This window comes from Prionailurus bengalensis, chromosome E4, assembly GCF_016509475.1.
Source record: "Prionailurus bengalensis isolate Pbe53 chromosome E4, Fcat_Pben_1.1_paternal_pri, whole genome shotgun sequence".
Lineage (NCBI taxonomy): Eukaryota > Metazoa > Chordata > Mammalia > Carnivora > Felidae > Prionailurus > Prionailurus bengalensis.
Window position 1 is genome coordinate 59,008,861 of NC_057360.1, and position 14,867 is coordinate 59,023,727.

At 40.0% G+C, this 14,867-nt stretch overlaps 1 protein-coding gene across 2 annotated transcripts in view; it reads right to left on the reverse strand.

Annotated features, from left to right (window-relative positions):
• The window catches only part of TAF1A (TATA-box binding protein associated factor, RNA polymerase I subunit A), a 31,123-nt gene extending 16,273 nt beyond the window's left edge, over positions 1 to 14,850 (reverse strand). The window contains exons 1-4 of one of the 2 annotated variants that reach the window (XM_043567802.1): positions 14,746 to 14,849; positions 13,236 to 13,368; positions 8,205 to 8,374; positions 3,696 to 3,809 (exon numbers count right to left, since the gene is read on the reverse strand). In XM_043567802.1, coding sequence (XP_043423737.1) covers positions 3,696 to 3,809; positions 8,205 to 8,374; positions 13,236 to 13,356 — 405 coding nt within the window. In that variant the 5' untranslated portion in view covers positions 13,357 to 13,368; positions 14,746 to 14,849. Of the gene's footprint in view, positions 1 to 3,695; positions 3,810 to 8,204; positions 8,375 to 13,235; positions 13,369 to 14,745 lie in introns of both variants that reach the window. The other variant, XM_043567803.1, reaches the window with a different exon arrangement.
• Between the last annotated feature and the right edge of the window lie 17 nt (positions 14,851 to 14,867).

Here is a 14,867-nt window from a genome sequence, read left to right on the forward strand (position 1 = left end):
CTAGAATGTGTAAATCCATAGAACAGCAAACATATTAGAGGTTACCAGGGGCTGGGAAGAGAGAATGGGGAGTAATTCCTTAGCGGGCATAGAGTTCATGTTTGGGATGATGAAAAATGTAAACCACTGGCGATGGCTGTGCAACCCTGTGAATGTCATTAATGCTATTGAATTGTACACTCAAAATGGTTAAAATAACACATTTTATGGTCTATATATTTTACCACCATAAAAAAATTGGAAAATAGAAAAAGTAAAAACAAAACAAAAAAAGAACCACAGAGTAAATATTTCAGGTTTTGCAGGCCATATGGTCTGTCACAACTACTCAATGCTGTCATTTGTCACACTAAAAGCAGCTGTGGCAATGAAATGAATGGGTATGGCTGTGTTTCAAGAACTTTAGAGATACTGAAAAAAATTAAAAAGCAAAGCATTTTAAAACTTCATTGAAAAAGTACTCTTTTAGTTAAATGTATACCACAGACAGGGAAGTGTCTACCATTTTGGAAACATCACAATGTTTCTGGATGAGACTCAATGTTTTTGGATGAGGCTTTAATAAAAAAAATCTAGAAAGGGAGCTCTGCCTACACATTAGGACCATTAAAACATTTTTATGAATGGATCGGAGAGTTAATATGCTAAAATGTCCATACTACCCACAGCCATCTGTATTTTTTTCCCTGCACATTCTATAATTTATTTATTTTTTATAATTTACATCCAAGTTAGCACATGGTACAACAATGATTTCAGGAGTAGATTCCTTAAGCCCCTTACCCATTTAGCCCATCCCCCCTCCCACAACCCATCCAGCAACCCTCTGTTTGTTCTCTACATTTAAGAGTCAGAGCCATCTATAAATTCAGTGTAATCCTATCAAAATTCCAGGGTCATTTTTCACACAAGTAGAAAAAACAATCTTAAAATCTGTATGGAGTCACAAAAGACCCCAAATAGCCAAAGCAATCCTGAGAATGAACAATGCTGGGGCATCACACTTCCTGACTCAACTACATTATAAAGCTACAGGTGCCTGCATAAAACAGGCACATAGACCAATGAACAGAATCAATAGCCCAGAAATAAAGCCACACATATATAATCAACCAGTTTTTGACAAGGAAGCCAAGAATACTCAATAAATAGAGAAAAGACAGTCTCTTCAATAAATGTTACTGGCAAAATTAGATACTCTCAAAATAATGAAATTCATCCTCTATTTTCTACTACTTACCAAAACTAACTCAAAATGAATTAAAGACTTAACTACTCAGACACGAAACGATAAAACTCCAAGAAGAAAACATAAGAAAAAAAGGTCCTTGACACTGGTCTTGGCAATGATTTTTGTCACCAAAAGCAACAAAAGCAACAAAAGCAAAAATGAACAAGTACGACTATATTCACCTAAACTGCTTCTGGACAGCAAGAGCAACCATCAACAAAATGAAAATGCTATGGAATGGGAGAAAACATCTACAAGTCATGTATCTGACGAGGTTAATATCCAAAATAAATGAGGAACTCAGACAGTTCCATAGCAAAAACCCCAGCGGTGCCTGGCTTGTGTCTCTTGATCTCGGGGTCGAGTTTGAGCCCCACGTTGGGTGTAGAGATAACTTAAATAAATAGAACTTAAAAAATAAAAGAACATCTTGTTTTAAAAATCCAATAAAAAGAATGAGTAGAGTGGGAATGCAAACTGGTGCAGCCACTCTGGAAAACAGTATGGAGGTTCTTCAAAAAATTAAAAATAGAACTACCCTAAGACCCAGCAATTACACTACTAGGTATTTATCCAAGGGATACAGGTGTGCTGTTTTGAAGGGACGCATGCACCCCCATGTTTATAGCAGCACTATCAACAATAGCCAAAGTACGGAAAGAGCCCAAATGTCCATCGATGGATGAATGGATAAAAAAGATGTGGTATATACCTAAATGGAGTATTACTTGGCAATCAAAAAGAATGAAATCTTGCCATCTGCAACTACGTGGATGGAACTGGAGGGTATTCTGCTAAGTGAAATTAGTCAGAGAAAGACAAAAATCATATGACTTCACTCATATGTGGACTTTAAGAGACAAAACAGATGAATGTAAGGGAAGGGGACAAAAATAATATAAAAAGAGGGAGGGGGACAAAACAGAAGAGATTCATAAATATGGAGAACAAACTGAGGGTTACGGGAGGGGTTGTGGGAGGGGGGATGGGCTAAATGGGTAAGGGGCACTAAGGAATCTACTCCTGAAATCATTGTTGCACTATATGCTAACTAATTTGGATATAAATTAAAAAAAAAAAAAAAAAGAATGAGCAGAGAACTTGAATGGACATTTCTCCAAAGACATATTATTGGCCAACAAGCACATAAAAAGGTATTTGACATCACTAGCCATTAGGGAAATGCAAATCGAAACCAGAATGAGATATCATCTCACATCTATCAGAATGGCTATTATCAAAACAGGAGATACCAAATGCTGGCTAAAATGTGGAGAAAATGGAACCCTCACACACAGTTGGTGAGAATATAAATTAATACAGCCACTACAGAAAACAGCGTGCAGGCTTCTCAGAACACTAAAAGTAGAACTACATATCATTCAGCAATCCCACTTCTGGGTACGTATCCAAAGGAAATGAAATCACTATCTTAAAGAGATATCTGTACTTCCATATTCATTGCAACATTATTCACAATAGCCAAGACATGAAAACAACCTAAGTGCCCGTCTAATGGATGAACGCATAAAGAAAATGTCGTATGTATCTACACACACATATACACGATGGAATATTATTTGATAATAAAAAAAGGAAATCCTGTCATTGTGGCTAATGTGGATGGACCCTGAGGGCATTATGCTAAGTGAAGTCAGTCAGAGAAAGACAAATATTGTATGATCTCACCATCTACATGTGGAATCTAAAAACACTGCACTCACAGAAACAGGGAGTAGAATGGTGGTCGAGGGGGTGGAGGAAATGAAAGATGTAGGTCAAAGGGTACAAACTTGGCGTTGTAAGATGAGTAAGTTCCAGGGATCTAATGTAGAGTATGGTAACTATAATTAATCACACTGGATTGTACACTTGAAAGTTGCTATGGGAGTAGAACTTTAATGTTCTCGCCACAGCAACAACAACAAGGTGGCAGTGTGAGGGGAAGGATGCGTTAACTAACCTTACGCTGTAAACATTTCCCAGTATACACGTGTACCGAATTATCACACTGTATGCCTTAGACTCACCCAATGTTATAGGTCGATTATACCTTAATAAAGCTGGGGGGGGGGAAAAAACCACTTTCACATATTCAAATTCCCAATTTGTTTTAGCCGTTTCCTTTTTCTAAGAGCATGAATTCCTAGAGAACCCAAATGAATTAAGCAAAGAGGTTAGAATTTGGTCCAACGTCATAATAAGGCATAAGTGCCATCTCTTAAGGACTGGTCCTGGCAGCCGGAGATAAACAAAGACAAGGTATTTTGCCTCGGAGAACAAGGCAGGCAGCAGGAAATGGAGGAATAAATGGTTTTCACAATACTACTTCCTTTCAGGCTCTTGTATTTATCCTCTTGCCCTTTTTCCATGCCTTTTACATCATTACCTACCTCATCACTGAGAAGATTTTTTTAAGAATGAGCACTGTCAATGTCAATTCACGAAGCCTGCATTCTCTCACCTTTAAGTAATTCATGACACCCATGTTTTTCATCCTGTCAGCAAAGGTATTGAAAGTCTCCATGTTGCTTTTGGGATGATAAAATAGAATTTCACTTCCGAGCTTCCAAATAATCTGTCAAAACAGAAATTACTAATAAAAATGTAAAATCCTTCCCTTAACCAATTTCTGCCTAAGGACCCTATCTTTTTTTCTGCTTACAACCTATAATTCGTTTTCCTAGATACCACTACTATCAACATTTTACTATACTTCATTTCACCCAGTAAAACTAATTATATCTCATGCGATAAAGTTTTTCCATCCATTAAATAAAAATACCAGATCGCTGTAATAGTGCCATTTTAAAGTTAGTAGTCTAAAGAAGGCACGCAGCTCAGATCCATATTGAAAACAGAATTTCTAATTGGCATAGGGGCAAGAATGTTAAAGTCAGAAAACTTAGTTTCTGTTAACCCTGGCCTTTTCACCATTCTTGGTCTCATCTGCAATATGAGGGCAATGAACTAAATGTATCCTGAGATCTATAAAGCTCTACAACTACTGACTACATTTAATCTATATTTAGAACTCCAACTTAAAATTTTTCATCAGCTACAGTCAAATTTTAATGAAGTATTATTTTCTCCCCAGAGCACCAAAACTTTGGTAACAGAACCTGGAGCGCTTCTTGGAGTAAATCTCTATTTCTCTTACCCAAATAAAATATTTCATTACTGATTAAAAAAAATTTTTTTTTAATGTTTGTTTTTGAGAGAGAAAGAAAGAGAGAGAGAGAGAGAGAGAGAGAGAGAGAGAGAGAGAAAGTGTATGGAGGAAGTAGGGGCAGAGAGAGACAGAGACACAGAATCCAAAGCAGGCTCCAGGCTCTGAGCTGTCAGCACAGAGCCCGATGCGGGGCTTGAACTCACCAACCATGAGATCATGACCTGAGCCGAACCCAGATGGTTAACCAACTGAGCCACCCAGGCACCCCTATTTCATTACTGATCTTAAAATAAATTTAAGAGAATTTTAAATCAGTTCTTTCTGTGACTATATATATTAGTTGTTTGGTATAATCCTAATACTCACCTTTCCAACTCAGAAAGAGAAATCAAGATTTCCTTTGTAGAAAAACCAAATTGTAGTATTTTGGAGCTTATAGAAAATTTGTAGACTGTAACAGTTGTTCTTAGACCCAGTTGTGTATAAGAATTACCTGGGACACCTTTTAAAAATAAACATTCTAGGGATTCAGAGTCTGATCAGTATAGGGTAGAGCACAGGAATCTGTATTCTCAACAAAAGCCCTAGATAATTCAAAAAGAAGCAGACAAGTGTCTGGAAACCACTGATTCAAATCCTTCATTTTATAATACAAATTCTTGACAAAAAGAACCTATAACTTGTCCAATGTTTTATAGATGAACATAGCTTTGTCCATAAACTAAATTTTCAACCAATAGGTTTTTTTCTCTCAGATTTTTTTGGGCTTTATTAAATATCTACCCGATGCGATGGTTACTATATTAGTAAGAGCTATTTGAGAGCTTCATGTGAAGTTATTTATGGATAAACTATATTTTACTGAACAAATTTAAAAGTATATGCCAGGCCCTGTTCTAGATCCCTCTGCTCAGGAAATTTACATTCTATTGTACAGAGACAGACAATAACCCAGAAACAGAATTAAATCGGCAAGTATGGTGGAATAAGAATGGAGCACACTAAGGGGGTCAGGAGTGACAGTTGGAAAGTGGAGGGGGCGGCATGGAGTTGCATTTTAAACAGTCACGGTAGGCCTCACTGAAAATGAGACTTGACAGCTATAGTGATATAGGTGATATAGTGATATAGAAGGACCTTTTCAAGTAAAAGGAATAGGTACAGCAAAGGCAATCAGGCAAAAGTGCACATGGTCTGTTCAAGCAAGAACCAGGAGATTAGGGAGGCTGGAAGAAGAAAAAAAAAACAGTATTTGAGTAACAGGAAATGAGATCAGAAAAGTCAAGGGGGAAAGGGAATGAGCAGATCATACAGAACTTGCAGGCAATCATTAGGACTTTGGCTTTTACTGAGTGAAACGGGAAGCCATTACAGAGTTTAGCAGAGAAGTGACATGATCCATCCTGTGTTTTAAAAGGATCATGCTGCAGGGGCGCCTGGGTGCCTCAGTCGGTTAAGCGTCTGACTTTAGCTCAGGTCATGATCTTGCAGTTCGTGGATTCGAGCCCCGCGTCGGGCTCTGTGCTGACAGCTCAGAGCCTGGAGCCTGCTTCAGATTCTGTGTCTCTGTCACTCTCTGCTCCTCTCCCTCCCACCCACTCACCCACTCTCTCTCTCTCTCTCAAAAATAAACATTAAAAAAAAAAAATTAAAAAGATCATGCTGCATCATTAGTCACTAGGGAAATACAAATCAAAACCACAACAGGCTACCACCTCACAACCACTAAGGCAGCTACAATCAGAAAGACAGACAATAACAAAACCTGGCAAGGATGCAGAGAAATTGGAACCTCATAGATTACTGGTGGTGACGTAAAATGGTGCAGGTACTTTGGAAAACAGTCTGGTAGTTCCTCAAGAGGCCAAACACAGTTACTGTATGACCCAGCACTCTGTTCCTTGGTACATACCCAAGGGAGATTTCCACAAACATCCCTAACAAAAACGTGAATGTTCATAGCAGCATTACTCATAATAACTAAAATGTGCAAATAACGCCCATGTCTAACAACAGACGAAGGGACACACAGAACAGGATGGAATGTCACCTTCTAATACAAAGGAAAGAAGTACTAATAAAAACTGCAACAAGAATAAATGTGAAAACACATTCAGTGAAAGAAGTCATGCACAAAGACCTTATATCATAAAATCCACTTCTCTGAAATGTCCGGAAACGGAAAGTAGATGAGTAGTTGCCAGCGGCTGGGGAGTGGGGGAAGGAGGGACGGGGCAGAGAGTGACTGTGAGTGTATTCTTTTGCGGGGTGGGGGGGGAGGAAAACGTTCAAAATTTAGATTGTGGTAATGGCTGCATATCTCTGCAAATATATGAAAAAACATTGAATTGTACCATTTAAATGTGGGAACTGTATGGTGGTTTATTTATAAGACTATTTTTTAAAAAGGATAACCCTGGTCGCTCGCTATGCTGAAAAGAGACAAGGGGGTGCCGGAGGGCAAGCAGTCATCTACGGGAGACGACAGTGGTTTGGGTTGACGTGCAGTCACGCAGCTGGCGAGAAGTATTCAGACCGAATTCTGAAGGAGAGCCAATAGGATGTGGGGTATGAAAGAAAGGGAACTTCAGAGTCGGGCCCCAGCGATTAGATACTTAAAAAACCATCATCTGAGATGAGGAAAATTAGGTTTGATGGTGAAGATCAGAAGGTCCACTTTAGGTACGCTGGTGTGATACGACTGTTAGACACCCGAGCACTGATGCGGAACAGACAGCCGGACAGAGGAACGTGGGCTTGGAGAGATGGCAGGGCCGCAGATACACAACTGGGAATCGTCCGGCATACAGACCAGATTTAAGGCCATTTAAGAAGAGGACTAAGGACTGAGTTCTGGGGAACTCCCAAGTCAAAAGACCAGGGAGCAGACGAGCAATCACAGGAGGCTGAGGAAGGCCTGTGAGGCAAGAGAGAAAAGTGAGAAACAGTGTCCTGGAAGCCAGATGAAGAAAGCTTATCACAACACAGGAGGCAGCGATCTACTGTCTTCAATACTGCTGACAGGTCAAGTTACTTGAGCGCTGAGAACTGGGCACCAGATTTAGCAACCTGGAGATCACTGCTGACCCTGACAAAGCAACTTGGTAGAAACGGTGATGCTGGTGGGCAGAGGGGCCTAACTGGAGAAGGTTTGGAGAGAACAAGTATGCACAACCTTTCAAGGAGTTTGGCTGAAAGCGGAAGTGGAAAAACGGCACACATCTGTGGAGAAAATAGGGGTCAAGAGATGATTTTAAGACGCAAGAAACAACACGTTGGTATGATGATAGGAAACATCCTCTGGAGAGGGAAAAATAACAACACATGGAAAGGAGGGAGAATTACTAGAAGGAAGGAAGGAATAGTGGGGAATCTGAGAATTCAGAGTTCAAAATATTTTTAGTTTCCTTCAAAATCCTAATAAGTAGCCCTTCCTGGGTGGCTCAGTAGGTTAAACGTCCGACTTCGGCTCGGGTCATGATCTCACGGTTCGTGAGTTTGACCCGAGTTGGCCTTTGCACTGACAGTGCGGAGCCTGCTTGGGATTCTCTCTCTGCCCCTTCTCTCTCTCTCTCTCTCAAAATAAATAAATAAACTTAAAAGATAAAATAAAATCCTAACAAGTAAAAAGATGTGCAAGAAAAAACGTCCCAGTATAAATTCTCCACCCAAAACCACTTTCAGTAGCTTTTAGAAAAATCAATTTGCGATCCTTGCAAAAGCTATTCTGGGTGGCGCTCAAGGGGCAGAAACTCTCTCGGGTAGCTGTAATCTCCTCCCACAGGCTCACACTTCACTTACCTCGGGTGCAGCCTGCCTCTTGTGGCTGTCTGAATCTTCCAGGATCTGGAAGTAACTGTGCATGTACCCTGCAGCTTGTGGCCACTGGTGCTTCAGCAAAGCTTCTTGGATACGATTCAAACAAGCACTGGTTGTCTGAGCAAAATCCTTCTCCTTTTTTCCTCCAGTTTCTACAGATTAAAAAGAAGTCTTTACCCACGGTGATCCCAATTCAAGTTTTAAAAAAGTCCTTTCTGATAAGCAGAAATTTTAACAAGCAGGACAGGAATTATTACTCAACCCAGCCCGGCCCTAATATCAAAGCTAGCTTCCCTTGAAACAAACTCTCGCACGCTATTTTTACTAGTCTCAGCAAATGGAAAAGAAAAACCTGACTTGATGTTCATGGGCTACCGGGGTACCAGAGCTTCCAGATCAGATCCAATCATCCTTTCATTTTGCACCAAACAATCTGGGCCCCAAAAGCAAGTCCCAAGTATTTAGAATGGGTAAAAATCATTAGGGTTATCCTAGACAAGCATGTCCTGTATTAACTACCAGTATTCTGAAAACTCTAAGAGGTGGGCTTTCATTATTCAAGGACCGAGTTCCAGTAACTCAATGACATTAAACACCAATGAGATTTAACAGCTGAAGACATTAGCGTTTATATCTCTAAAGGATCAACAATCCTCACCTTAAGAACATCTGGGCTTAGTTACAACTGTGTTTTAATGTTTATTTTGGAGAGAGAGAGAGAAAGAGAGAGGGAGAGAGAGGGAGAGAGAGAGCGAGCTAGCACACGCACGTGTGAGTGGGGCAGAGGCAGACAGAGAGAGATACAGAATCCCAAGCAGGCTCCAGGCTCCAAGCTGTCAGCATAGAACCCAATGCAGCGCTCAAACCCACAAACCGTGAGATCACGACCTGAGCTGAAGTCAGAGCTTAATCGACTGAGCCACCCAGGCACCCCACAACCCCGTTTTAGGAGTAACGGGTGGCATACTGACACCTCCTCTTTCCTTCCCACACCACCACAGGACCCCGCTAGGTCAGTGGTCCTCCCGTGGGGTACCCTGACCCCCGGGAATACAGAGAGACTTACAGGTACTGGGCAAAGACAGTTTCAGAGCAATTGACTTGCAGATCTTCAACTTCCTCACATACTCACTCGTGCCTAAAATTAATCTCCTAGAGAACCATGCTACAGTCAAGGCTTTACAATCAAAATCAATATATATTACCTGAAGGTGAAAACGTAGGTGTAACTATTGGGACACTGACTGACTCTAACAAACCCTTTGGCAAGTCAGGTGATTTCCAAGTCTTTGCTTATCAAAAGCGTGGAAGGACTTAAGAATTCTTTATAACAGATCACTATGCAATTTTGTCATGAGTAATTCAAGAATTCAAAGACCTGATACATTGCTACAATTACACTCTATCCAATGCCATCTACTTACTCATGTAACTAAGGTTTCTCAGAATTACATCAATGAAAACAAAATAGAACCGAAGCTAAATCTTTTCTCATTCCAGAAATACATGCCACTCTTTCACGGATATATCAAATCATTGGGAAAAAGTGATAACCTTATTTATTTTATTGAAATAAAGAAGTCATGGGGCACCTGGGTGGCTCAGTCGGTTGAGCGACCGACTTCAGCTCAGGTCATGATCTCACGGTTTGTGAGTTCGAGCCCCGTGTCGGGCTCTGTGCTGACAGCTCAGAGCCTGGAGCCTGCTTCGGACCCTGTGTCTCCCTCTCTCTCTGCCCCTCCCCCACTCATGCTCTGTCTCTCTTTTTCTGTGAAAAATAAATAAACATTTAAAAAAAAAAAAAAAAGAGGGGCGCCTGGGTGGCTCAGTCGGTTGAGCGTCCGACTTCGCTCAGGTCACGATCTCACGGTCCGTGAGTTCGAGCCCCGCATCAGGCTCTGTGCTGACAGCTCAGAGCCTGGAGCCTGCTTCAGATTCTGTGTCTCCCTCTCTCTCTGGCCCTCCCCCCGTTCATGCTCTGTCTCTCTCTGTCTCAAAAATAAATAAATGTTAAAAAAAAAAATTAAAAAAAAAAGAAAGAAGTCATAAAAATTTACTTTTAATTAAATTTTAACACAACTTTTTAAGTTTTTTTTTTAATGTTTATTTAGTTTTGAGAGAGAGAGAGACAGAGACAGTGCATGAGCGGGGGAGGAGCAGAGAGAAAGGAAGACACAGAATCCAAAGCAGGCTCCAGGCTCTGAGCTGTCAGCACAGAACCCAATGCGGGCCTCGAACCCACAAACCGTGAAATCATGACCTGAGCCGAAATAGGATGCTTAACCAACTGAGCCATCCAGGTGCCCCTAAATTTTAACACAACTTTTAATACTTATGTTGTTAGCATCAGTTTTGTAAAACCATAAATTATGATGTCTCACTCCAGACAAAATCTCAGTACCTAAAGTCCTATAGGATATTAACAAAAAATAATTAAATGTAGATACACAGTTTTATTGTAAAAACAAAAGTATGAAAAGAAAACAAACAGTATAAAATCTTCATCAATTAAAATCTTTTTCAGGGTGCCAGGGTGGCTCAGTTGGTGGAGTGTCTGACTTTGGTTCAGGCCGTGATCTCACAGTTCCTGAGTTCAAACCCCACGTCAGGCTTGCTGCTGTCAGTGCACAGCCCAGAGGGGATCCCCTGTCCCCCTCTCTCTGCCCCTCCCTAGCTTGTGCTTTCTCAAAAATAAACATTAAAAAAATTTTTTTTCATAAATATTTTTAAATGGATGGTGAAAGGCATCACATTCCTATGCTGCTTAGATTCCACTGGATATATTTGTAAAAGTAGTAAACTTAATTTCATTTAAAAATGCCAAAATATGTTGGAAATTAGATCTTTTGCAACTATTCAGCTTACAATAAACACAATTTTTAGATGACACCTTAAAACCATGCAAGGCAGTACATAATTGAAAAGAAAATAAAAGGGTACTCAAACAAAACAGGTTTCAACACAACGGCTCTACACTAGGGTTTCTCAAACTTTTTAAAAATACTTACAAATCTCGTGGAGATCCTACTGCTTGCTATTCAGTGTGGTCCTGGAAACAAAAGCCTTAGCATCACCAGGGAACTTAACAGAATGCCCGACCCAGCTCTCTGAATAAGAAGCTGCATTTAGCAAGATCCAAGCAGCAGCTGGTCCGGGAAACTGACAAAACACCTTTTCCCTAAAACCTCATTTATTTACCTAAAGGAGGACCGACTTCAGGCCAACCCCTCAAGTTTTCACTACTCAGCCTGGAAGTCAGGACTTTAGACTACTGTCCTTAAATTCTTGGAAAATTCCCCTTCTGTCTTGCAATTCAGCCTAGTTACCTCAGGAATACCTCTCATTTCATTCTCTTACGAGCAAAAGATCATCCTATTTGTTGCCGATACACTTTCAAAAATAACTGCCTAGGAAAAGAAATTCTGACATGAAATGAGCTACAATAGAGAACCAGCACCATCAGCCTATCTCTACTGCCCTTGAAAGAATCTGGAAACTTGTCGGTCAACAAATATTTTTTGAGCACTATTTTGTGCCAAGTACTACTCCAGGTACTCGACACAGTTTTTTTGTTTGTTTTCTAAAATTGGGGCTCGAACCTACAACCCTGAGAGCAGGAGTTGCACACTTCACCAACAGACAGCCAGGTGTCGCGTAACGTATAGTTTTAATTCAGATTGGCCTCTGCCTTCAAAGTTTTTATTCTAAAGGGCATACCCTTCAGAACGCCAATAGATATTTACTAGAATAAAAAAATTAATAATTGCTGGGCAATTTTGTTTTCCTAGTATGGTTATTTATCACTACAATGTCAATATTACCTGAAACTATTGTTCACTGCAGGCATAAAGTATTTTGGGTTTAACAGGCTATTCATAACTTCTAAAACATTTCTAAGCATGTAAATTCTGGTGTTAAACCTATCTGCTTTCAGACTGACTCCAGTTCTCTATAGAACCCTGATGACAAAAACTTGCCCAAGTATATCTTAACCAGCAGGAACTTGAGATTACTAGTTCCCTATCAGACGGGGAAGTAGCATTCACTCTTAAGTACCAACCATTCAACGCTAGCTTAAACCATGTATGGTCATTAGCAAAATTAAAATGAGAAGAGAGGAAAGAAACTATTATTTTTCCAACATTCACTATATATGAGGCTCTGCACTAAGCACTTTACATATAATACCTCATTAATAAAATTATATTTCGGTTATCAGAAGTATAAGCTTTGAGATCAGATAGACCTGGTTTAACTCCTGATACCAACATCTGGAGTTTAACTTCTTCAAGATTCATTTCCCTCAACTCTAAAACGCCCAGCAAATGGATTTACTGAGGATTAATTTACTGAGATAACTGAGATAATATTAAAACTGAAAGATAAAGAAACGGGAGCAAATTCTAGGAGCCAAAGAATCTCAGTCAAGGGGAAAGATAGCTAGTCTACGAGAGATGTTTTGAGGGTACTAAGTGCCAGTTCTCATATATTCCCAGAAGTACACCATCCAACAGGTCAATAATATACACATAACTGCTTCTTTTATATATTCTTACAGGGAATATACTCCACAGAAATATTCGCTTATATTTATAGAGAGAAAAGTTCTTTTTTTGGAACCTATTATAGACCAATCATATTAGGAATAATTTCAATGCAAAACAACAGAAATTTCTTAAAAACACTTCCTACATATGTACTCCTCACTGCCAGTGACCACATATTATTCATCTATGTATCCCAATATTTAGCCAATGCCAGGCTTCTAAGTGACTAATAAGCATTACTGGGGGGGAAAAAGGAATCTACCATAATACAGATTATCTGTTATGTTATTAGTTCAAAGGAAAACTAGGAAAGGGATCTCTGTTTTAAATGATCATTTTGCTTACGGCCTCAAAACCCAAATAGAGGCACATCTTGCAACTGAACTTACTTATTAATTTTGTGTCCATGCTGAATCTTACCATCTCCTTGCATTAAAGTTAAATGGCTAGATGTTATTTTACTTACCCACAGTGTCTATATGCTTTTGGAGCCAAGGAAAATACATTCCTGTACCAGACAATACACATGATTCCTCCTGGTCATCCTCTGTCTTGGACCTTATCAATTCTTCACTGAAATCACTCATACCTGTTCCAAACTGAGAATATCAGTTACCATCTGTACATCTCATTTCCTGGCCTTCTTAGTTACATAAAAAAAACTGCTACCTTTTTATCTAATAGATAATATTTGATCAGCAAAATTCATTCTACCAGGTAGCTCCTGCGTTTTATTTATTAACTTATTTATTTTTTGAGCAGGCTCTACACCCAATGTGGGGCTTGAATTCACGACCCTGAGGTCAAGGCCTTAGCTGAAATCAAAGAGTTGGACACTCAACCGACTGAGCCACCCTGGCACCCCCCAGGTAGCTCCTATAAAGTAAGAAATAAATTTAATTATGTCAACAACAGCCCAAATAAATGATCCATTCAAAAAAATTTTTTTAATCTTTACTACTATATTACAAGAACATACAAAGATAGATAAGATACTGCTCCTAATTTCAAAAAAAAAAAAACCCACAAAAACAAAAAACATCCAACTCAAGTCTAGAGGAAGATATAGCAAAATGACACATAATAATAAAACGATGCAAATACATAACAGTATTAGTAATTACCATATATTGATCCTTCTCTATATACCAAGCATATAAACTATCTCCCTTAATCCTTATAAAAATCCTGAGAGGACTATTATTTTATTTCATTTTCATGTTGGAAAAAAAACTGAGGGGCGTAATGAAATTATATAAACTGACCCAACATCATAAAAAGGTGAGGACAATACTCTAGAACTAGAGCATCAAACTACTTGTCACAGAGTCTTGGGTCTGCGTGGAGGACGGGGTCAGAAGACTGAACTGATGGAGGGAAACGAATCTAGAAAGACGGCCATATGCCAAGCGAAGAATGGACTTAATCCTCAAGATGCTCAGGGCTCCTGTCCCTCATTCCCCACATCCAATCGATTCTTTGGTCCAGCTGATACTAACGGCTGGAATTTCTCCAATTTTCCCTCTTGTCCGCAATCCTACACCACTACCCCAGTTCAGGACAGGACATCTTCAGACTGTGTCCTGATCACCGAATTAGCTTTCCAACTAGTTACCCCACCTCAAATCCTGCTACTCCAACATTACAGCCAGAGTACATCTTTTAAAATAAAATTCTGTGGTTTAGGCGCCTGGGACTGACATAACATCGAAATTTGCATCCGACGCACACGTACTTTAACGAGCCCTTACAGAAGCAGCTCTCCCAATTTCTCCAAATTCTAAAAAACTAAGTTGTTGCCATGCAGTTGCCACGGTACCCACAGCTTCTCCGCCCCTTTCGCCTTGTGCTCAGAAATAAAGGTTTCAGAACATCAGGAGAAAGTAGCAGCAGAACATGGGTTAGTCCTAGCACAGCCCTTCAGGTTCTACTTTGAATGCTTGCCATGATTGATGGACAAAAGAGGCGACACTTACCCGCCTGAAGCCGACTCTTCCCCGCAGCACTAAACGCAGCCTGGCTGCTACTCGTGAACTGCACGAGCGAACCCCCACCGGAAGCGGAGCTAGAGCCTGCTTCGTGTGAGCATGCGCAAACT